This window comes from Protopterus annectens, chromosome 6.part0, assembly GCF_019279795.1.
Source record: "Protopterus annectens isolate FY-2018-M chromosome 6.part0, PAN1.0, whole genome shotgun sequence".
Taxonomy (NCBI): Eukaryota; Metazoa; Chordata; order Ceratodontiformes; family Protopteridae; genus Protopterus; species Protopterus annectens.
Window position 1 is genome coordinate 1,296,238,250 of NC_056737.1, and position 25,681 is coordinate 1,296,263,930.

General features: G+C 40.7%; 1 protein-coding gene across 4 annotated transcripts in view; it reads right to left on the minus strand.

Annotated features, from left to right (window-relative positions):
- ORC4 (origin recognition complex subunit 4) overlaps positions 1-25,681 on the minus strand; it is a 693,897-nt gene that overhangs the window by 565,068 nt on the left and 103,148 nt on the right. For all 4 annotated transcript variants that reach the window (XM_044074865.1, XM_044074866.1, XM_044074868.1 and 1 more), the window contains exon 4: positions 532-622. In XM_044074865.1, coding sequence (XP_043930800.1) covers positions 532-622 — 91 coding nt within the window. The remainder of the gene's footprint in view (positions 1-531; positions 623-25,681) is intronic.

Genomic DNA, 25,681 nt, shown 5'->3' on the forward strand with positions numbered 1-25,681 from the left:
CGTAGCATTGCGAGTTGACAGTTTCCCTGTGCTAAGTGTAGATACCTGAACAGTGAATCTAGTGTTACCAAGTGTAAATACGTGAATGGTGAATGACTAATTTGTGCCTGTGCAATCGTGGCTAAAAATGATCCTTTACACAACCTTGCAAATGAGCTAATCACACTATAATATATATTATTTTCATAACCTTTGTACTTATTACAAAGATAAATGTATGAATTAAACAATGTTTATGGACAAGGGTGCACATAGGAATGTGGTACATGGAGTAGCATTGTTCTGTTTAGAAGTTCAGGAAATTAATGTTTTAGAATTTGATGGGGGGGGGGGGGGGCGGCACCTTCAGAAAACCTGGAATCAGCAAGGGAGCCAGGAATCGAAAACGTTTGAGAACCATTGGTATAAACAAATCATGCACTGTCAAAAGGAGATGAAACGGAAATCTCTAGAGTCTTTTTATTAACTAGGCTACGAAAAGAACCACAGAGTTATTTTAAACGATTTTAAGAGCCAAGATAAAATGTATACCATGGTCTTCCCTGCTCCTCTAGGTCCAACAATAAGAATGGAGTTGCTTTCTCCTTGGATGGCTGTTCGTTTCAACAGCTCTAGTAAATGCCTGCAATTAAAAAAGAAAGAACATCTCAGTATTTTACATGGGATACTTTTCAAAATACAAACACTTGCAAAGCTAAATTAAGTGAACAATGGAGAAACAAGCCAAGCTAACAGGACATGGACCACACATTTAAAGTAGCAGTACTAAATAATTTGGGATAATGTTGCATAAAGTGCACGAGACATACAAATGACCATTATTACATTTAGTTCAAGACTTCATTTTCCTTACCTTTTCATCACTAATTAACACTCCCCATCCTTATATTCTAACTGGCAACCCCTTATACATTTTTTACTCTGGGACTGTAAAATGTAAATCCCATTAGAAAGGAAGGCATGAACATGTTTTAGGGCTCTAGTCACTGGCTACACACATTGAGGAATTTCCTCTTTTCTAACATCAGTATTTGTGCACAAAATCTGACAGCAACACTGAGCTACTTATCTCAATGGCAAATGAAGAGCGTGAAAAAGACCAGACAAAAATAAAATACTCCACACTTAATATGTGAGGTAACAGTACACAAAAAGTAACAGTATGCCACAAAACAAAGCAGGTGAGGTAAGATTAAGTACAGTTGTGTACACTTACCATAAATGTAGATGTTAGAATCACCACATTTGGGTTATCTGCTTGCAGTAGCCCTCAGTCGGCCTGATTATCAAAGTCTTGGGTCCTGCATCAGTTGCAGTCTCATCTTCCATGACGTCAGGTAGTCAAGGGGTACAAAGCATGCAGCAGATGCCATTACATCAGTTTTTCTTGCCCCAAATGTCAGGTGCCTCCCTAATGGGAAGCAAATATATATACAAGGTTATACCGCCAACAAAAAAGCAAATACACGAAAAAGCTTTTTAAGTATACTAAAAAGGAATAGAAGTATAGCCCAAAAAAAGTCAGGGGGCTGGAGGGAGGGTAACAAGGACTGAAGGGAGGGTAATGAGGACTGCAACAGTGAATAGACTGCAACAGTGAATACACTCGAAGATCTACATTTATGGTAATTGCACACAACTGTACTATGTTCTTCGTGTTTCACTGTTGCAGTTATCACATTTGGGTAGATTCCCAAAGCTAAGGATGGGAGGAGGAATTTAAATAGCATTAGGACCAGCTATATGGCCCTGCAAGACTGCAGTGGCAAAACCAGCTCTGGATTTAGAGAAAATTGGTAAATGGCAATGCTTGGTGAAAGTATGTACAGAACTCCAGGTAGCAGCTTCTAGGATGAACCTGGTAGGGACACTTCTGAGAAAGGCTGTAGAAGTACATGCAGCTCTGGTTGAATGTGGCCTTATTCCCTGTGGGATAGGTTTTCCATGGTGCTTATAGCAGAAATAATTGCAATGGCCTATCCATTTAGAAATGGTTTGCTTTGAAATAGCCTTCCCCTCTGCCCCTGCAGCAAAATGCCACCAGCAGCTGTTCAGATTTCCTGAGAGGTTTAGTCCTGTCCAAGTAAAATCTAAGTTGTCTGTGCACATCTAAGGAGTGCAGTAATCGTTCCCCTTTGTTCCGTGGATTAGAAAAGATGGTTGGCAAATGAATGGACTGATTAAGAGCCACACTGGATACTACCTTGGGCATGAAGGAGGGATTGGTCCTGAGGGACACCCTGTCCACATGAAAGATGATGAAAGGCTCCATTGCCATAAGGGCCTGTAATTAAGACACCCTTCTTGCTGAAGTGATGGCTAAAAGGAAGGCTGTTTTCCAAGAAAGGAATTTCAACTCTGCATTTGCAGCTGGCTCAAGAGGAGGTAGAGTAAGTTTTTCCAATACAAAGTTAAGGTCCCAGGCTGGAGTAGGGGCTCTCCTGGGGGGGTCTTAAGTTATTGGCCCCTCTGAGGAACTGCTTGAGCAGTGGATGAGAGAAGAGGGGTGGTTCTGTGTTGTAATGAGCTGAAATGGCTGAGGCATGAATTTTGATGGAAGAAAAAGAAAGGCTCTTGTGAAGCATCTCAGGTATTGAAGAATCTGAGGTAAATTGGGTGCTGCTGTGCTCATCCCCTGAGTTTGGTTCCAGGAACAAAATATTTTCCATTTTTCAGCATAAGATTTTCTAGTACTAGGCCTCCTTGCTGCCAGAATTACATCCCCAACACTTGTTACTGAGGGATGGTAATGGAGAGATCAGGTAATTAGCCAGGCTGCCAGGTTCAGGGTTTGAAGCTGAGGGTGCAGAATCTGGCCCTTCTGCTGGGACAGCAGGATAGGGGGGTCTGAGGCCAGTGCCATGGTGACAGCAGTGACACACTGCGCAAGAGGGGGTACCAGTGTTGGCCTGGCCAGTCTGGTGCAATCAGTATCATCCTTGGTTTGTCCCGTTTGATCTTTAGTAGTACCTTGGAGAGGAGAGGCAGAGGAGGAAAGGCATATACTGATAGATTTTTCCAGGTGAAGGATAGGGCCATCCACTTTCCAAGCTTGCTTGTGGGGATTCCTTGTGCATACTTTGTCCAATTGGTAGTTCTGGGGGGAGGCAAACATGTCCATCTCTGGGCTCATTTGTTTATCAACATGTTGAATGTTTTTGGTTCCAGAATCCATGAGATTTCTGCTTAGATCATCTGCCAGTGTATTTAGCTTTCCTGGCAGGAATTGAGCCTGTAGGTGCACTTGGTAGCTCAAGGCTGTGTGCCACAGAGCCATGGCTAGCCTGCAGAGAGGGTATGAGTGGGTTCCCCCCTGCTTGTTTATGTACTACATAACAGTGATGTTGTCTGTCTTTACCATTAACTGTCCTGGAAGAATGTGGTCCTTGAAGGCTGTCAGAGCATTCTGTACAGCTAACATTTCTTTTTGATTGATATGCAGGTGCATTTGACTTTAGTTCCATTTGCCCTGAATGTACTGATGCATTAGTTATTAGGCTTTGGGCAGCAAGGGGTAGCGTGAATGGCAGTCACTTGTTTTGGTGGCTGACCTCTGCCCACCAAAGGAACTTAACTGTAGGCAAGGTATGATAGGAATCATTGCTTCTAGATCCTGAGAATGTTGACACCATAGGCTCTTTAGATACCATTGTAGTTTCCTCATATGCAGTCTTGCATATGGAATTAGGAGAATGCAGGAGGCCATGAGCCCCAAGGCTTGCAATATTTGTCTTGCAGATAGCAGGGTCTTTGTGGCCATTAGATTGAAGTACGCTGTCAAATGAACTTGTTTCTCTGGCGTGAGGAAAGCCATCTGGGAAGTTGTGTTCAAGCTCACTCCCAGGAATACAATTTATTGGCAGGGTACCAGATGTGATTTATTTTAGTTTATCGTGTACCCTAGAGAAGTTAGCACATTTTGTACAAACGCCAGATGATTCAATAGTATGCCCTGGCTTTCTGCCTGAATTAGACAATCGTCCAGGTATGAGTATATTAGAATATTTCTTTGCCTGCAAAATGCAATGACTGGAGCTAGGCACTTTGGCTTATCTACTGCGCCCAGGGTATTCACAAAGGGCAGTGCAGAGAACTGATGGTGCATGAAGCCTGCTTTGAATCGTAGGTATCTTCTGCAAGACTCCCTGACTGGAATGTGCAGGTAGGCTTCCTTTAAATCCAGTGTTGCCAACCAAGCATCCTTGCCTAGCATATGAAGCAACCGGTTAAGAGTTAGCACCTTGAATTTTGGGATCACCAAAAAAAGTGTTTAGGATAGAGGAGATACAGGACAGGATAGGACGCCAGGAGTGGTCTTTTCTGGGCACCAGAAAAAGTCTTTAGTAGAAACCTTGTCCCCTTTCCTTTTCTGGGACAGTATGAATAGCCCTTATACTTAAAGAGAGAGAACCTGCTTTTGAGCCTCTGCCCACTGACTTAGGGGTAGATCCGGCCAACCGTTTGGGGTTGGTAAAGTGTGGAAGTGGAATCTGTATGCTTGGGAAACTATACTTAAAACCCATTTGTCCTGGGTAATGAGTTCCCAGTTTTTTGCCTGCAAAGCAATCTTTCCCCCTAAAGAAGCAGTCAGTTGAGAAGGGCTTGGAAGTTTTAAAGTTAAGTAATTGAGACAGTTTACCATGGGGGGGGGGGATCTTACTACTCCCTGCTTTGGAAGTGGGAGCCCCTCCCCCCACTTAGTCCTGTGCGTACCTTGGGACTGAAGCCCGAGTGTTCTGCTGGTTCTGGGTTTGGACTGAGAAGGCCTGGAAGAGGCAGGAAAGGACCAACTCTTAGAGGGCCAATGCCTACTAAATCTTGGAGGCTGCATTTGCAGGAAATCTTTAACAGTTTGCATAGATTAAGCTTTTTCCTCCATCTTTTTAAGTACTTCTTCTGCCTTGTTGCCAAACAGGCGGCCCTGGTTTAAGGGAGCATCCAACAATTTAGCTTTAACATATGGCAAAGATTGCTCCTTAAGCCAAGCATGCCTTCTAAGTACAGACCCAGTAACAGCAGTCCTGGAAGATGCCTCTAGTGAATCAAAACCACATTGCAAAGTATGTTTTCCAACTTGTTCAGCAGAATGCATTAAATCCTTATTTTCAGCACAGTCAAGAAATCAACATCATCTTCTGTTTAAGCACTCCACTAATAAGTGTATACTTTCTTATCCCATCTATCCAGCGCCCTGGAATCTCTATCAGAGGGGGTAGGATTTTTGGCAGTAGTAGCCTTTATGCCCTTGGGTCCCTGTGAAATGGTCTCAGGATCCACAGTAGGATTTTTAAAGAGGAACTTGTGAGAGTCACGAACCCTGTAATATCTAACTGGTTTTCTGGGAGCAGGAGATAAGGAGTCAGGGGCCAAGCTAGACTCCAAAAAGGCATGATCAACAATGTCCAGTATAGAGGGGATAGCTAAAGCCCGTGTTGGGGCAGGAGTAAGAAGTCCCTAAGCCTCTTTTTAGAATCAGAGTAAACCTGGCTTTCCCAGTGAAAATGCTCCCTAAGTGTGCAAAGTTTCACCAATAGAGAAATCCCCTGGAGGGGAAGCAGCGTGAATAGAGTCCTCAGCATCAGAATCCTCATAGGTAGATAAGGGTAAATCGTGGTCATTAGAGGAAAAAGAAATTTCAGAATCCTGATCAGAAGCATCATAAGCAAATTCAGTCCTAGGTCTCTTAGAGGGGGAAGGTTGGCTTCCCCTGAATAAAGTAACAAGGTCTTCAGCCATTCTTATAATTTGTTTTTTAGGCATAGAGGCCTGACCATGCGGTCTGGGCATCGGTTTTCTAGGCATGGATAGAGTTTTAGGCCTTGAAGAAGATGGTGTCGGTTTAATATGAAAGTCAGTAGGCCTGAATACACCCTCAGAAGCCGGTGCCTGCACAGTGGCTCCAGACCCACCCAAGGCAGAGACATCCGCAGGTTCCACAGTTGAAGCATCTCGCAGCATACCTGACTCCGAATGGGTCTTAGTAGAGGCCTGCGAATCTGAAAGAGCAGTTATCAGGGGCTGCGAACTAGCGACTGGATTAGGAGAAGCGTCGTCGGCAGCTTTGGACCTAGGCGGCCTGTCTCAGTCTATCTTTGCGTTTTTTCGGAATGTCGGTAGTCGGGTGGTTTACCGAAGCCATATCTGGATAATTAAACTGAGTACCAAAAAATTTAGAAGCTTATACAGACTACGAATAGTTCGTTGTTTAAATAAGGCACAAAACAAGACAGCGAGGTACATCGTGGTCAGGGTCTAGGCAAGGAATACAGTACAAATGAAAATCTTTAAGAGGTATTTGCTTTCCACAAGAAATACAATTATTGACTTTTACTGACATCGGTTTAGAGCAAGAAAGAGTTTCCCCAATGGGGTACTTAGCTTTAGTTGAAGACTTCGGTTCTGAAACTCGAAAAAGTAAATTTCAGGAGTCGGCCGGCACTTGCGAACTGCTTCTGCTTCGGGCACCGCACGGCAAGAAAGACTGATGTAATGGCATCTGCTGCATGCTTTATACCCCTGACTACCTGACGTCACGGAAGATGAGACAGCAACCGACAAAGGAACCAAGACTTTGATAATCAGGCCGACAGAGCTACTACAAGCAGATAACCCAAATGTGATGACTGCAACAGTGAAACACGAAGAACATAGCAAATATTCTGAAAGATACAAGTCCAATCAGTTAAGGCCAAAGACAGGCGGTCTGTCAATTATACTGAGGCTCTTCAAATGCTCAGAGAATAAATATGATTCATAATTGTTAAACATTTCTGACATGATTAATTTTCTAACAAGACTGTACTGAATTTGAGGAACATATATGATGGTTGGACAAGGTGGCAGGGGCAGCACACACATCTGAGCCATAAAGACTGCTCCTAGCAAGCAGTGCAATCAAGTGACAACATTGCTTGCATCACTCTATAAGCAATCATTGCACCTTATAAATAAAACAGCTGTCATGGCAATTCTTGCTGTTTAAGTCTGTTACATTCAAAGGTTTAATAACTTAAATAAGTTTTTATTCCGGTTATACATTTAAAACCCACATCAAGGAAGGACTGGACAGTATGCTCCATTTCCAAAATGTAATTATGCAAATGAATATGGAAGCAGTTGCCATTCTCAGAAACCTTGAACATGGTTTGCCCCTTTCATCTTAATAATCAGATAAGGCCAAATGCATGAGGACTACCAACAAGTCCAAATTACATTTATGCAGTTAAGATCAACCTCCGACGTCTGCCACTTGGCGAATATAATTTAGAGTTCCTATGTGTTGTAAGGAAACAAATTATGCACATGCAGATTTTTTAAAGTCGATACTAATACTGCATCTGAAATGTCATGCCAGTTAAATTCTGTTCTGGCTTGTTTCAACATTTCATCACAGTATGTAAGGACTACTGTATTACTCTCTCCAAGTTAAATTTCAATCTGAATTTGCCGATTACAGAAACCACAGGGGGTTATAAACCAGACAAACTATTTAAGCAGTTTTGTTTACCCTGATTATCAGCAGCTTTGGCCATAAAATTCTGCTTACAAAAGTTGATAAATGCAAATGTGTCTTCAGCTTATAATTAAAACAACTAATTAAACAATATATTCTATCCACAACAAATAAAAGTAGATGGGTTAAAATCAATTTTATAAATTTGCGCTTCCAGTCTACTTCAAATTCCGGCCAAACACTGCCATACCTGGAAATACAATTCTAATGCTTAACAATGCAATTTACTTCATCCATCAAGCCCAGCATTACAAAATGTATCTGAAAAAGCCATTTGAGAGAGCTACACATAAGAATCAAATGGTGAAAGAGAAAAAAAAAGAAATTGATTATCTTACCAGAGTAGAAAGTGGGAAATAGGAGACAGAACCACAGAAATTATCTGCTATAATCTTATAGTAATAGACAGATCATAATGGGAGGCAAATGGCATGCCTGTGAAATCCCAGAAGGTCATTCCGTGACATATCAAATTAGAAATAATGTTCAGCAGTGATACAAGGGCAAAGAAGGTAAACATAGGATAAAAAAACAGAAGCATTACATACTCAGATAATAGGCAAACTGTACATCAGTACCCTGAATGGAGAATGAATGTTCGAGCAGGGTATTAACGTACAAGTAATGCCAGGTGAAAAACATGTCCACTGCTTCACGGCAGCATATCAAGCCGCCATGGAGCTTGGACTGAGAAAAAAAGAACGGCCACCATTATTTTGTAGGTTTATAGGTTCATAGATTAGTACTAGGCTAAGTGCCCTTGTGGGCCATTTTAAGCCTAGTCAATTACCCCATGTGAGAATCAAACCCTGCACCTTGTGTCTGCAAGGTAAACACCTTAACCATTATGCCAACCTCAGCGTTTTTGCTGTTTAGCAAGTGTAAAACAAAAAAAACAGAAGTCAATTTATGTTTCTGTCTGCATGTGTGCGTGAATGCATGCATGAAAGCAGAGGGGGGAGGAGTGTGTGTGTGTGTGAGATATCGCGAGAGAGAGCAATCTTGTATGAGTGAGTGTGTGTATGAGAGCAGAGGAGACTAACATGCGTATGGGAGACGGAATGGGCTGTATGTAAAATTTTTTTCTGTTTCACTTGCCTATTATTTTTTTATATACGTTTGATGTAAAATGCTTCCTCTACCACCATTAAAATATACTACAGCTAGTTTGAAACATAAGGCAGAGGAACTATTTTACATTACATATATATAAAAAAATAATATAGTACCTAAAAAAAAAAAATAAGTAAAACACAACTTTACAGAGAGCCCATTCTCTAAGTGCAATAATGCCCTCCAGGTTTGGTTTGTGTAATTAATGCCCTTCCAGGGGTGTACAGGCCATCTGCCTGTGGCATTGGGCCTCATTAACTCCTGGGCAGGAGTTAATTACATATTAACACGCCCTGGCAGGCATTCTAGTTTGCTTAACTACAGTTGTCTGAAGAATGTTGTGCCAGAATACAAGAACAGGAAATGTTATCAAGCAGATGTTATTCAACAGAGTTTTAGCAGTTAAGCCATCACCCAAGCTGCAATAAATTTAACTTTGAGCTACAGTTGCTACAGGGAACCCATCTTACAAAATCTAGAACTTTGTGCTAATTTTTCTCGTAAAGCCCAAGAGCATGGACTACAACTTACAAACTAAGAACAACATAACTTCTAGTTGTTAGATTAAGAACGTTAAAAAAGGCATAAGCATCACTTATAGAAATAACAGCAATAACACTGGCAGCATTAACTACAGTAACAGCAACACGAATAACCAATATCGAACTGCAGTCAAGCCAATAAAGCATTAGGTACTTTGATTCAAAATATTAAACTATATATGCATATACTAGTCTAACGTTACAGCATAGTGAGTAAAGGCAGGAACTATTTTCATCATAAGGATCAGTACTGTAGGGATGCAGATGAGTGAAAAACTACAAAAACAGTTTACTATGTTGCAAAGTCAAAGGGAAAAGGCTAAGGCAGGAGGCCTTGCAGAAATACAACAGCAGGCTGTCCCATCTCAGAAATAGGCATCCAAACTGTAATATTTAAACATGTGAAAGTCCAAACAGCTGCTTCACAGATATTGTGAGCATCTACAGTCATGAAACAGGCAGTAGAAGTGGTTGCTTATCTGCTGAAGTCCACTTTAACTGCTAATGACAGCAGTCAAATCATTTGGAAAAGGTCTATTTTATCCTCATGAAGGGGGAATGTTTTGACTGCATTTTGCCCATTCAGCATGTCTTAACTATTAATCAACATTCACAGTATGCAAAATTCTATCTTTTTCTTGTCCTGGAAAGAGGCTCAATGACCATGTTAACAGAATCATCAGCAACCACTTTAGTAAAGAAGAGCAGTTCATTTGCAACTGAAAACCCAATATCTGTGTGCAGTAGTGAAATACATACCAAGATGCACAATTTCGAACCCTTTCCACTATTAGGCAGCTTTGCAAAAACATACTAGATACTTAAAGACTGCTAAACAGACCGGTTCAAAGTAAAGCAGAGAACATTCAGTGAAACTGAAACCCCAGAAGGGGGACACACGGTGCCTACAAGTCTGGAACGATGAATGCATTTCCCAAAAATTCATCAGGTATGTGAAAAACAGCAGCAGGACAGAGTAATATTCAGGGTTAAATTGCTGAGACGTATTCCTACAGTGATGAACAGGACACTAAAATAAACAGAGAAACTGCTGGTATGACCTCATGTAGTTAATTGTTACCTATGTAGAAAAATAGGTAACAAGGTCTCTTAGCTATTCCTACGGAGACTCTGCAATGAAAAAATATGACTGAATCAGATATTTCTTGCTCTGAGAAATTTGAGATTAGGATTCAAATTGATTTCCATCCTGCTTTTAAAATGGACTGCTTCTAAGTACTGGAAATATCAAAAAAAGGTTGTGGATGACCTGGCCACAGAAAAATGGTAAGAATTAAGTTTGCTTTCCCCCATTTCAACTTCATTAATACTACCTGAGCTAAGGTGTGAAGTATATGTTAAGAAAGTTTGAATTTCGGCAGTTAGAAAAGTTACCAATTGCCAGAGGTATGAGATGGGGATGTCTGGTACAAAAACAGGATAAGCTGATTGTGCAGGTGATGTTCAAACAGCTACATTTTGGAAAGGTCCCCAAGTTTCATGAGCATCAGGCAGTTTTTAAAAGTTTCCTCAGAAGAGAAGTCTACCTGCTCGAAGAATTGCCAATTCTGCTCATTGAGCATGCAAATAAACTATAGCGATGAAATCTGTATCCAATGCTTGTTCAAGCCTTTCCACTATTAGCCTGGGCACAAGATAACAGCAATGGCAAAGAACACAGCAGTCTCCTCCAGCAGACCACAACTGAAATGAAAGGATTGGAAACAGCACAGCTAAACAAACAAGTATAGTTCAACTTCTAAGCACTTTCGCATTCAATAAAGGCAGAGATAAAAATCAGAACATGGGTATCAAATTTGTTGAAATACCTCTCAGCAGGTATTTAACCTATAAAAACCCTTATTAAGAACAAGTGTAACAGCATTTAAAGTGATGGTGCATAAATACAAAGCAGCAATACATATAAAAACAGACCTCTGATCAGACACAATTGATCAGAACACAGCTGAATGTTTTTACCCTGTCAACACAGCAATTGAACTACTTTGGGACACCCAGAGCATGTAAAATTCTTTGTTCCCATTTTTTGACTTAGGACAGAAAATAGCTTGGCTCAAGGTAAACGCCAAAATTATCTTAGGCATAAAAGAAGGGTTTCCACTCAAGATTACCCCTTATTCGTGTGAAAGATGAAAGAAGGCTGACTCACCAAAATAGCAATCACCAAAATAGCTTTTTAGCTCTGACACTCTTCTTGCAGAAGTCAAAGCAATGACTAAAACGATTTCTTGCAGAAGTCAAAGCAATGAATAAAACTATTTTCTAAAATAAGAACTTCCAAGTCAGCCTCCTGAGCAGCCATGAAAAGAAAAAAAAATTGTAATGAACAGTCTCAAACTAAGATAATAATAAGGAGCCACCAGCCTTCTAGATGGGGAATATGCAAAACTCCTTTCAAAGAACTGTTTCACTTGAGGCAGGGTAGAAAGGAGCTCCATTGGGCAGACAAGTAGAGATGGTAGAGGTGAATTTTGACAGAACACTAAGAAAGCTCAAAAGGTAAAAACTCTCAAACACTGTAGAACCAGAAGCATCTAGGCTTGAAAAGGATGCTAGCTCCTACTTTGGGACCAACTAGAAAATATTTTCTACTTGGCCAAATATGATTTTGTAGTAGCAGGTTTCTTAGCCTCCTTTAATATCTTCTGCAAACCATCAAACAGGTGCCCTATTAAAATTCTATTATCTAGGCAGTGAGTTGAAGAAATTGAAGAGTTTTGGTATACTACGACAACTTTTGTCCTGTGCAAGTCCATCTTGTGAGGAAGCTTCTAGTAATTATCTTTGGCCATTTTCAAAAGGGAGAACTTGTTACTTGGGCTAAAAGGGGGACCATCAAGAGTTATTCTGGGAGAATCTTTCAGCATCTTTAGAACAACCCTGGTCATCAGAGGAAAGGGTGGAAAAGCATACAGAAACATTCCCAGTCCTTGGGAAAGAAAAGCATCTGTCTTTCCAGGCCTCTGTGTAGAGTCCTGGAGCAGAATTTCCTTAACTTTCTGTTGTGAATGGAGGAGAACATTGACTTGAGGAGCTCCCCCACAACTGGGTCAAACCCTGGAAGACCCCAACTGGGTCAAACCCTGGAAGACCCCAGTGTTTAACTTCCAGTTTCATAGGTCTGTTCTGGTCCTGTACAGCCTGTCAGCAATAATATTTGGCTTTCATGAGCATTTGGAGAAGACCAAAGAACTGAGACTATGGGAGCAGATGATGAAATGAAATGAAGCTAAACAAGTTTTTGGATTACTGAACTCAGATCAACTTAAATATACAGGTCAAATATTAGAGCTTGAGGAAAATAGGCATTGGTTGGAAAACAATTTTGTTAACTCAACACCTATGTGGTGTGGAATGTTGTACCTCTTGCAGCCTACACAGACCCTTGCATTCAAGACCATTTTCTAAATTCTCAACTTAAAAAGCATAAGACAATCAAGGGATTTTCTACTGTGGATCACCCTAGATTAATAATCTCAGAGTCATTTTATTAATAAAGCCTTCCTCTTTCTAATCCTGCCCATCACTTAGTTAAAAAGTCAGACCCAAAAAAGGACTAAACGTTGTAGGGAGCTGTGTGTGTCAACTGGAAGTATACAAAAAAGGCACTATAGGCCTCGATAAGTAAGTACAAACAGCAGATTTTGTAATCCAGGCTCAAACACAAAAAGTTGATCCAAAGAGAGGAATATATACAGCATACAAGGCCAACATTAGATTTGAGAAGAGAACACAGAATAAAGGTAAAAATGGCATGGACTGAACAATTATGTAAATGTACTGCAGATGGGGAGTAGAAGGAAATGTGTTTTAATCACAAATATGCAACTAAAGCAAGAAAAATTAAAATGTTTACAAAAACTATTCCTTAAACCCCTACAAGACATGCAAAAATGTTCCCACAGATAGGAGTTTGAGATACAAGGACAGCATGCCCCTCAACTGTACAGACTTTCGCCTCATAATTTTGGTCCATTTTTTCATACAACTGTGGTTTTCTGAAATCACTGGGAAATTAAAGACTGAAGTCAGAAAATAATGACAAATGAGTTTCAGAATTTACACCCTTCAAAAATTCATGCCAATACAAAACCTGTTGGCCTATTCGCATTCTAAGTTTATAAGAGCAATAGTTAATAAAGTGTCCCTATTTTGGGGCCTTTGCCCCCTCATTATTTAAGGCTTTGTCCTTTCTTGTTCCAAGAGGTTGAGAGGTACGAACGATAGAGAAAAAGGTTCTTGGGGGCATATATTCTGGGACTGTACGGATTTGCTTCATTACAAAAATAACTAATAATATGCTCAGTGTTACACTTGGAAGAGAATTTAACCTCAATGTAAAGATGTTTTTGTTTAGGTAAAATAACATGCACTGAAGTGAAAACACTGCTATTTTTAGCATTGACAGTTTCTAAAACTATAAAATGGAAGACCGCACAAATCAACAAAAAAGGTGAGAAAAAAATGATGGCAGCTGTCAGATGCTGTATTGACATTTGAGCTAAAATGGAATACTGACTTCTACAAAAGTACCTACCATCTATAGCAAATTAATAAAGTAAACAAATACTAGGACAGAAGGAACTTTAACAGTTGTCAAGACCTGAAATAAAATGTAAACAAAATAATACGGTCACTAATCTTAAATAAGAGGGTAAATAGTTAATCTGCGTGTTTAACTGATTTTTGTTGGAGTAATGTTAAATCAAACATGGGATTAAGACTATAAACATATAAATTATAAAATGAATGTATCAGCAGCCAGTCAGTGCTAAAAAAAAAAAAAAGTGCACCATGCATGGGGATTGCACAGTACTGAAAACACAGTAAATTCTCAGTTAACTGAAACTCAAGCAACCAGAAAAATCGAAAAAATACAGTACAATTTTCATGTGTTTTACTTTTGTTTCTCCCTTGCAGAAACATACCTTACATTTTTAGAGTTTTAAAAAGAAAGAGAATAAATTCCTTCTCTCCCCAACCTGAGAACAAGTCAAACCAAACAAATTACAGCCTAGTTTTAATAGCAACTCTCAAGCAACCAGAAACAAAGTTATCTGGCATCTACCAATCCCCATGGGTGCCGGTTAACAGAGTTTACTATATTGTAAAAGCAGTTACATTGCTCATAGAAAAATGCATCAATATGAGCATCAGGCACTCAGCACATGCTTAAATATAATGCATACATTTGTTTTTTGCAGTGTGACCCTGTCCTTCATAAAAGGAATGTCAAAAAAGTATAAAAAACCCAAAGTTTTAATATGCTTTTTTTTTCACTACAGATCAAATACCAAAACCCAATGTTCTGAACTGACAAAACCAAAGCATGAACAAAAAGTTTGTGTTTTTTTTTTTTTTTTTTTATTATATGGATAGTAAGATACAGGCAGTTAAAATGTTTTTAGTCCCATTAGTCTTATACACAAGTCAGGCATATTTTTTTAGCAACCAGAGGAGAAGTTGTAGATAGCAATTAATAAAGAGCTGAAGAACTTAATTTGGGAAGGGAAGATGGCAAGAGTCACGCGGGATAAGCAGATTCTTCCAGTGGAACAGGGTGGATTGGGATTACCCAATTTGACAGGGTAGTTTTCAGAGCTACACATTTAAGGCTCCTATATAGCACAAACAGAAAACTATAATTCTAAGTGGAAGGGGATAATGATGAAACAGGGGGGACGCTCAAGAAACAAGGAGAGACTGGGATTTTGGATGCGGGCCTTTAAGAACAATTATACAAAATATTACAAGGAAGAAGAAAGTATTCCAAGAACTAAGGCAACACAGGAATGGAGAAAGGAGAGATTCTGCCAAAAGGGATGACTGCAATTACGGATACACACAACAAGCAAGAGAGGGCTGGAACGTGGAGAAAATTGGAAAAGGAACCAATGTATTGGGAGCAACTTAACTAGAGAGGGAAAAGATGACAGAATGGAAAAGACTGTCATGGCAGTTAGAATTGGAAGCCTACCAGTTCGGAAAGGTAGAAATCCACAGGTTTTTTTGCTTTATTATTTTTTAGTTTTTATTTTTTTGCCTTTTCTTTTTTCTTTATTTTCTTGTTTTATTACCTATACCACAGCTGTTGATATTTAAAGCTAGGGGTCCAATCTAATATAAAAGGATATTATTCAATAATAATTTTTTATTTTAAAGGCCATTTCATCATAAATATATAGGGACTTTCCTCAATTATTAATTATGTAGTAGCATTTCACTTTGCATTGTGTCAGTTTCCATTGCCGTTTAGTACAAATTTAGGCAGAGGTTGTTCGGCTGGCCAGCCCTCGTTATAAGCTGTCTGTTCAAAGGGTCTTTTAATGTTTCTTCAAAGTGCCACTTTTAAGTGTTTTTCAAAACTTAAAATATATGTCCACAACAGAGGCTAGAGCAACTCATTTTATATTATTTTATATTATTTCATTTTTTCTTATATTACATGAGGCTTAGTAAAAACTTTAAATTTAATTAATTTTTTTATGAAGGAGAACGTGTTGACATAATGTGATTTTAGTATTGTTTTTAAGTAAGCCACATTCAGTGGCGCGATATTTCAAATTTCTGAAGTTGGCGAGGAGTCGCCGACGAAAAGCTTTATTTGTTTGTGGCTTAAATTAATCGAAGTTTTTTTCCAGCGCATTTACACCAGTTGGATTTGTTTCTTCTATTACTTGCTGTGTGGCGGATCGTTTTCTTGGCTTCCTTTTTTTGCAGTTTGTCTTCGTTTTCCTGAGTTGTAGAATGGAAAGACCCCAAGAATTTATATGGGCTGTAGGTTACAGACTGCCTTTCCCATCATGGGTTATCAGGAGTACAGACAAAGGGAAATGGGGGGGGGGGGTCATAAATGAAAGACCAGCACTGGTAAGAGTTTTCAGTGGAATCTTGAACAGAAGCTGCTATAAAAAAAAAAAAAAAAATGTATTTAGTAGAGTATATTAAATATTGCACAACTATAAGAATCAGAGGAGGTTAGAAAGGATTGGGAAAATACACTGAATAAGCAATTCACAAAGAAAGAATGGGAAGATGTGTAGGTCCTCCCAAATATGCAACAAAATCTAGATTTAGGATTTTTGCTTGGAAATGTTTACACATTTTTATACCCCAAGTAGACTCCAGAGAAGTTCCTCAGGTAGGCAGAAAATGTTGGAGGTGTGATGGGGAAGAAAGAGTTAACTGGGAACATTTTCTGGGAGTGTGGTGAGTTGGCAGACTAAGGATTCTCTGCGGGAGGCACTGTTGGAGATGCTGAATGGGCAGACAAGTGTGATGAGAGTGATGATTTTTCTGAGCAATGATACAGAATCAGAATTGCCTAGACATGTTAAGGCCTTGTTTATGGTGGCTGCCAAAAAAGCAATTACTAGAAAATGGAAATTAAAATCTAATCCAACTATACTAGAAGTAGTGAATATAGTAACAGATAAAACAACTGGAATTTAGATATTCAGAAAAGGGTAAGAGCAAACTACATAGGACAAAATGTGAATTGTGGGAACAATACATACAGGGGAGGAACGAGGTTTAAAAGAAGGCAGGACTTAAATGAGCTATGTAATGTTTGACTGAAAATGATTGGCTAGATAAGTAATGCATAAACGTTTGCAACTAGGAGTTTCAGTATGGTTTGCGATGTAAAATGCTTGCAACTAAGATTGTGTTGGTTTCGTTTTCAGTTATATTATTGCTTATGTTGTACGTGATAGTCTAATAAAGAGGTTTGTGGCTTAAAAAAGGGCAGAATTGAATAATTTATGTAACTTTGCTTAGGCTATACAATATATAGTAATCCAAGTATAAGGTTTGTAAACGTGAATGTGTTAATACTGTTTTATTGAATTTTCAGTTGTGACACAGGCAAATTTACACTTACATAAAAGTAATCGGTGTTTAAAATATAAAATCTGTTGTCTCCACCATAAGACTTCTCTTTTGACAAACCCCAGCATTAGAATTTGAAAGGATATACAGTGATAATGCTGGGACCAAAGAGAGACTTCTGAGATATTTCCCATGTGGAATCGTACCAGGGGTATCATAAGAATCAGAAATGCCACAAGACCCAAAATTCTGAAGTATGCCCTCGCTGTGACTGAAGTCCTGAGTGGAAAATCTTAGAAACCAATCTAGATAAAAACCTATTTTTCCTGTGGAAGAAAAGCTGACATCCCAGGAACACAATCCTTGGGAAGGCGTAAAGAAGCCTTTGAACGTTCATAGAATCCCACTTTTGTAAGAGAGATCTCACACACGTAAAATTCCTGACAATTAGAAAAAGATTACCAAGATAGGCAAGTCATCCAAATACGGAAAAATGTGGACACCTTGTACACTACAATGAGCTAGAATTGGAGTTACACACTTTGTATAGTCCAAAGGATAATGGAGAGAACAGATGTGACCTAGACACAAAAAACCTTAAAAAATGTCGGAAGTCTGGATAAATGGGGATGTGATAAGCTAGGTCTACTGTTGCCAACAAACTTGGAGAGGAAGGATGAGGTTACAGGTTGTGAAGTAACATTTTGAATCTAGGCACCATCACAAGCAGGTTTAGGGAAGAAAAATCCAGAACTAGTTTAAGAATTTTCTCCCTTTCTTTGGCACTAACATCCTTGGGGGGGGGGGGGGGGGGGCTTCTCCACCTGGAAAAGAGGAATGGTTTCTATCACTCCATAGGACAGCATTTGAAAAACTGGGGGGGGGGGTGAGTCTGATTTGGAGGATGAGGAATGCCCCCCAGGAAAGGAAGAATTTCTTCACCCTGCCATCTTCAACACTGGAACGGTTTTCTGAACCCATCTGCCTTAAAACATCTATTGCCAAAGAGAAAAACTGAGATTCAGACTTTGTGAAAGAAAAAAGTGAGGGGTTGACAAGGTCGCTTGAAGAGTCATTCCAACTTTTTGGACTGTCCTTGGTTTGTGGGAGGTTTGAGGCTTTTTTGGAACCCCCTCCCATTACCAGTTAAACATCTGTTTACCTGTATTTTACTAGGACTATATTTTTTGACAACTGGATGAGGAGATGGAAAAATCCCTTGGAAAATTTGGAAAAAGGAGGGATGAAAAATCTTGATTCCCTGGATCAACTTGCCCCTTTCATCACACTTTTTCCATCACCTTTGAAGCGGAGGGACCAAACACTAAATCTCTATCCAAGGGAGAATTTAAAATCTCAATTTCTGGAAGGTTGAGAATGCAGCCATACAACATCCTCAAAACAGTACCAATGGCCATAGCCCTGGAAGTAGCATTATGAGGCACACACGCGTGCATGCACATTTTTCCTCAAGATGAAACTGCAGATAAAAAACATTCACACTTTCACAATGTCAGAATTTTACATTATGAGCCCAACAATTCAAAATTCTGACAATCAAAGTTGCAGAAGTAATCCCCCATACCGATCAATAATTTTTCTCATCCTTATCAAAGATTAGAACTGGAATTAACTTGGTGCTTACCAACAGTGGGATCAACTAAAGCTAAACTGCTGGGTTAGGTTTCAGAAAAGTGTATACAAAACGACTAAGGAACTTTATACATTCTACCTGCCTTTTTAGGGGCAGCTATCAGGAAGACTGCATGCAGCAACATACACATTGTCTAAAGCAGTACAGAACAGGAGGAATACGTGTGGGGTTCTGGAAAATCTTTCTTTAACAACTCAGTATTTTCTGAGAGACAGAGAAACCTCAGTGTTCCACTAAAAACAGTGGTAAATTCTAGCAGTAGTATTTGAGAAAGAGATACTTCCAAAGGGATGATCAGAAACTGAGCTCATCTCGGAGTCTGAATAAGAAATCTGTGGGGAAAAACTATCAATTCATGAATCTTCCTGTTCATATATAGGATCTTTTTAGGAAAACGGGAATCTCTCTTTTACAAGAAAATACTTTACAAGAAGGATCAGTGGTCTGAATTAAAGCCAGAGCCAAACTAGACTACTCTTATCGAAAGAAAATTGAGGAGGAGTAGATAAATGCTTCATTTTCTTTCTTTTTGACAAGAAAAATGGAGACGACCATGTTACTAATGGTGGCGGCAGCAGCTTCCCCAGGGATAGGCAAAGCATTCTGACAGAGGAACCCTCCCTGTTCCCTCTCCGAGGACCAAAAAGAGAATCTCTCCCTTTCCTCTCCGATTGACGGGACCCTAACAGCAACTAAGGACACTGCTAACCTCAAGTCCACAGTGGCTGTAGGTGCTACACTAGAAGAATCCAGGGCAAATGAGTGGTATGAGGTACAACAAACAGCCATTGCAGAGACATCCACCTGTGGCTAAGGCAAACTGCTAGCCTGTTGTGGTGGCAAAGGCGGTTTGCTTTTTTTTTTCTTTTTGTGGCTGGAAGAAGGACCAGCCATGCGATCAGTAGTCCGTTCCATAGTAAAGACAAAAATGGTGCCTATTCCCAAAAGAGAGGAGTGGTAACTGTTGGCAAACACTACCAGTCTACAAAAGTTACTATGAGAGAAAAACAGTAAAAAGGGCTTTAGCACACTAAGCCATCCCTACAAAAGTAAAAAAAATTTTCACAGGAAAAAAAAATTACTTTACACCATTTTTAAAATGACAGTGAAGCAGAGTGCTCCATTTAAAAGTATGTTATAGTCTTAAGACAGTCACAGTTAAAACAACATTCACAAGCTTTATTACTTTTCTCTTCAGGAAAGTTATTTTAAAACAAAACTAAAAATGGAAAGTTTTTGTCCCCCAAAAGAGAAACCATCTGCCCAGAAGAGGAAAGCACAAGCCAATCTTCAACTCTTGAAAGCCTCAGAGGAGCATACTCCTTGGTGGCAAAGCTCTAGGAGGCTTTGTGCCCAAACTTCAGTTTAGTTTGAACTGCCTGAGGACTTAGGAACATGGAAGGTGCCCCGAAGCTTTGGAAGCTGGCCAGCTGCTCTAGCCTTGCCAGGATATAACCCATATAAAGTACAGTTGTGTACCTACTATAAATGTAGATGTTAGAGTGTATTCACTGTTGCAGTCATTACACTTGGGTTATCCTGCTGGCAGGCGACCCGCAGTCGGTCCAAGTTCCAAAGTCTTGGTCTGGCGTCGGTTGCTGTCTCCTCTTCCCTGACGTCAGTGCACCAGGGGTATAAAAGTTGCAACAGACGCCATTTTTTTCAGTTTTTCTTGCCCCAGATGTCGGGTGCCCCCAGATAGGAAGGCTGAAAAGATAAAAATATGCCAAAAAAAACATGCATAGATTACTATAAACACTTCCTTCATCTACAAGCAAATACACCACATAGGTTGTATAGAGTTGAGAAGTGCAGAAAAGTCCCAGCAAAGAAAAGGGGGATGGTGGGTGGGTAACCTGGATTGCAACAGTGAATACACTTGAACATCTACATTTATGGTAGGTACACAACTGTACTATGTTCATCATGTTTCACTGTTGGTAGAATCCCAAAGCGGAGGTTGGGTGGCTGGGTCTAAATTGGATTTGGCGAGGCTAACAAGCCCTGCAGAACTGCAGTGGCAAAGCCTGCTTTGGATTTAGAGTAGAGAGGTAAGTGGCAGTGCTTGGTGAAAGTGTGCACTGAGGTCCAGGTTGCAGCTTCTAAAATGTCTTTGGTTGGTACTCCTCTGAGGAAGGCTGCTGAAGTGGCTGCTGCTCTGGTAGAATGAAGCCTAATGCCCTTAGGCACTGATTTCCCATGTTGTGCATAACAGAAGCGGATGCAGTGTCCTATCCATTTGGAGATGGTCTGTTTTGTAATAGGCTTTCCTTGTGATCCTGCAGCATATGCTACAAACAGTTGCTCAATTTTTCTGAAAGCTTTTGTTTCGTCCAAGTAGAATCGTAGCTGCCTATGTATATCCAAAGCGTGCAGAAGTCTCTCCCCTTTATTCTGGGGATTTGGGTAAAAAGTAGGTAAATGAATGGTTTGGTTTAAGGCCACATTGGAGACCACTTTTGGCATTAATGTTGGGTTTGTCCTAAGAGAAACCCTGTCCTGATGAAAAATGAGGAAAGGTTCCACAGCCATCAATGCCTGCAACTCTGAGACTCTTCTTGCTGAAGTTATTGCTAGGAGCAGAGCAGTTTTCCATGACAGAAATTTTAGATCAGCTGTGCTGGCTGGTTCAAAAGGAGGCAGTGCAAGTTTTTCTAAAACAAAATTGAGGTCCCAAGTAGGTACTGATGCTCTCCTTGGGGGTCTTATATTTTTCGCCCCTCTTGAGGTACTGTCGTAGTAGAGGATGTGAAAAAATAGGAGGACCCGTATTGTAATGAGCTGAAATGGCAGAGGCATGGATTTTAATAGATGAGAAAGATAGGCCTTTGTCCAACATCTCAGTTAGGTATTGCAAAATCTGAGGTATATTAGGGATAAGTGGTTCGAGCCCTTGTGCCTGGTTCCAAGCACAGAATCTCTTCCATTTTTCTGCATAAGATTTCCTAGTGCTGGGCCTCATGTCTTCTAAAATAACATCCATAACGGCTTTAGAGAGATGTGCAGTCTGAGTGGCTACATTATCTGCCATGCTGCCAGGTTTAAGGTTCTGAGTTGACTGTGCAGAATCTGATTGTTTTGTTGTGTCTGAAGATGAGGGATTCGAGGTAGAGGCCAAGGTGGGCCTTGGGACAAACTCTTTAGGATAGGGTACCAGTGCTGACGTGGCCAGTCTGGTGCAATCAGGATAATTTTTGGCCTTTGTCTGACTTTTAGTAGCACCTTGGTGAGAAAAGGCAATGGAGGGAAGGCATAGACTGTCAGGCCTTTCCAGCTGAATGACAGAGCATCCACTTTCCACACTTGTGTAATAAGTTCTTGTGCAAAATTTCTGTATTTGGTAATTGTGAGGGGAGGCAAAAAGATCTATGTCTGGGTGTCCCCATTTCCTTGTTATCATGCTGAACACTTGTGGATTTAGCTTCCATTCGTGAGGATCCATGAGATTTCTGCTTAGTTCATCTGCCAGTGTATTTTTTGTTCCTGGCAGGAATTGCGCTTGCAGATGTACTTGATAGATCAGTGCTGTGTTCCACAAAGTCATGGCTTGTCTGCATAGGGGGTAGGAAAGTGTGCCCCCTTGCTTGTTTATGTACCACATAACTGTGGTATTGTCCGTCTTTATTAATAGTTGTCCTGAATGTATTAGGTCCTTGAAGGCTGTCAGGGCATTCTGTACAGCTAGCATCTCTTTTTGATTGATGTGAAGATGCATTTGTTCCTTGGGCCACGTGCCCTGAATACATTTTCCTGCCATATGTGCTCCCCAGGCATAATCCAATACATCCATTGTTATTGTCTGCCTGGCTGTGGGTAAGGTGAAAGGCCGTCCCCTTGTTGTGATGACAGGCCTGGGACCACCATCGAAACTCCTGTTGTAGGCAGGGAATTAAAGTAATGACAGTCTCCAGGCTGTGACAGTTCTGAGTCCAAACACTTTTTAGATACCACTGTAGTTTCCTCATATGCAGTTTTGCATATGGAATTAGTAGAATGCAGGATGCCATGAAACCCAGGGCCTGCAGAATTTTTCTTGCAGGGAACTGGGTTTTTGTTGCCATCACTTGAAAGTAATGAGTCAGTTGCCTTTGTCTGGCGTGAGATAAGCCATCTGGGCAGTTATATTTATGCTTGCACCCAGGAATATTATCTCTTGAGAGGGCAATAGTTTTGATTTCTTTTAGTTTACTGTGTACCCTAAGCAAATTAGCAATCTTTTTACAAATGCCAGGTGCTTTATAAGAGTGTCCTTGCTCTCTGCTTGAATAAGGCAGTCGTCCAAGTAGAGATATATTTGAATTCCTTTTTGTCTGCAAAATGCAATTACTGGTGCCAGGCATTTTGTGAAGACCCTGGGCGTGCAGAGAATTGGTAATGCATTGAGCCTGCTATGAATCTGAGGTATCTTCTGCAAGATTGTCTGATTGGGACATGCAGGTATGCCTCCTTGAGGTCCAAAGTAACTAGTCAAGCCTCCTTGCCCAGCATGGGCAGAGGTTGTTGTAGTGTTAACAATTTTGAATTTTGGAACATCCAGGAAAGTATTTAGGATTGACAGGTCCAGTATTGGTCTCCAGGCTTTGTCCTTTCTGGGTACTAAGAAAAGTCTTTAGTAAAATCCTTGTCCCTGTTCTCGCTGTGGAACTTTTGAATAGCTCTCATGTCCATAAGAGCAGCAATCCGTTTTTGTGCCTCTGCCCATTGGTTTTGTGGCAGGTCTGGCATACCTTTTGGTTTTGGAAGCGTGTGGAAGTGGAACCTGTAACCCTGCGAAACAATGTTCTGCACCCACTGGTCTTGGGTGATCATGTGCCAATTTTTTAAGAAAATTGCTAGCTTTCCCCCTAGGGGAGCTATCAACAGATTAAGTGCTTGGCATGTGCAGAGGGCAGTCATTGTGACAGTTTCCTATAAGGTCGTGATTGGTCTTCCCCTCCTTTGGGGGCTGAAGCACCCCATTGTTTAGGTCTGTAGGAGCCTTGGGGCCAAGATCTGCCTCTTGGGCATCTGTATCTGCCTCTCCTTGGGCCAAGATCTGCCTCTTGGGCGTCTGTATCTGCCTCTTTGTGGCCTGACACTGGAAAGGACCAATTTTTTGAAGGACAGTTTCTGCTAAATCTAGGTGGTTGAACCTGTAAGAAATCTTTCACTGTCTGCATTGACTTTGCTTTAGCCTCCATTTTCTTTAACACCTCTTCTGCCTTAACAACAAAGTATCATGCTGTAATGGAGCATCCACTAATTTTACTTTAACATGGTCAGGTAAACTTTGTTCTTTCAACCAAGCATGTCTACGAATAACAGAGCCTGTTAACTGCGGCTCTACAAGAAGCCTCTAATGAATCAAAACCATATTGCAGAGTATGCTTTCCCACTTGTTCAACTGCATGCAATAAAACGGTCAGGACTTTCTGTATTTGAAACCATTTTCTGTTTTAACAATGACATGAGAGGTACTGTTGATATTTAAGCATGTGAAACTGACAGTTTAAAGCTCTTACAGCTAAAGTAGCAGAAGTGTAAACTTTTTTCCCCCATCTGTCCAGTGCTCTGGAATCCCTATCTGAGAGGACAGGATTTTTGGCAGTGGAAGCCTTAACCCCTTTAGGACCCTGAGAAATTGTTTCTGGGTCTGCAGTGGAGTTTTTGTAAAGAAATTTATGAGAGTCAGGGACCATGTAGTACCTGTCTGGCTTGACTGGTGCAGGGGGTAAAGAATCAGGAGACAGACTGGATTCAGAAAAAAACAATCTACAATATCAAGAACAGGGGGGATAGCCAGGAGCCTGTGCTGAGGCAATAAAAGGAAATCTTGAGCCTTTTCTTGGATTCTGAATAATCCTGGCTCTCCCAATGGAAATGCTCCCTGATGGTGTGCAGGGTTTCCCCAAAAGAATAATCCACAGGTGGTGAGGCTGAAGGTATGGGCTCTTATAGGTTCATAGGTTAGTACTAAGCTAACTGCCCTTGCAAGCCATTTTAAGCCTAGCCAATCATCCCTTGTGAGACTCAAACCCTGCACCTTGTGTTTGTAAAGCAAACACCTTAACCACTAGGCCACCCTCCCAGAGTCCTCATAGGGAGGGAGAGAATATCCCTGATCAGAAGAGGAATCAGAGGAAATGGAAACCTGATCAGAGGAATCATAATCAGTGTCTTGCCTAGGCCTTTTGTCAAGAGGGGGATGGGAACCCCTGATTAAAGAAATAAGGTCTTCGGCCATTTTAAGCATCTGTTTCTTTGGCATGGATGACTGTTCTGGAGAATGCTGTACTTGTTTCCTTGTCTTTAATGGTGTTTTTGACTTTGCCTTTGCTGCTGTAGTAGCCTTAATTGTAAGCTGTGAAGGTCTGAAAACACCTTCAGAAGCCGATGCCTGCTCAGCGGCTCCAGACCCATCTGAGGGTATAGTTTCCGTAGGCCCAATACCTCGACTTTTCCACAGGCCTCAGTGTCTCCACGTGACTGTCGGTTACGGCCTGTGGCTCTGAGGTAGCGGGTGTCAGGGGCTGCAAAAGCACCTCACTGAGAACCGGCGACTGGCCTAGAAGAGGCTTAGTCGGTTTTGGACCTCGGATGTCTGTCCTTTTCTTTGTCTTTGCGTTTTTTATAAATTCCGGTCGGTTGTTCCGACGGCATTATGTAATTAAACCTTCTGCCAAAATAATGTAAAGCAAAACCAAACCGACATTTAATAGTGTGTTTATTGAATCTAGCACAAAACTGACAACTAGTAACGTCATGGTCATGGCCTAGGCAAGGAATACAGTAAGAGTGAAAGTCCTTATGAGGTTATTTGCTTCCCACAAGAAATACAATTATTAACTTTTACTGACACGGTCTGGAGCAAGAAAAAGTTTCCCCAATGGGGTACTTAGCTTTATTGAAGACTTTGGTTCTGAAACTCAATTTTGAAAATCTCAGGAGTTGGCTGACCGGCACTTGCAAACTGCTTTTGCTTCGGGCACTGCGCGGCAAGAAAGACTGAAGAAAATGGCATCGCTTGCA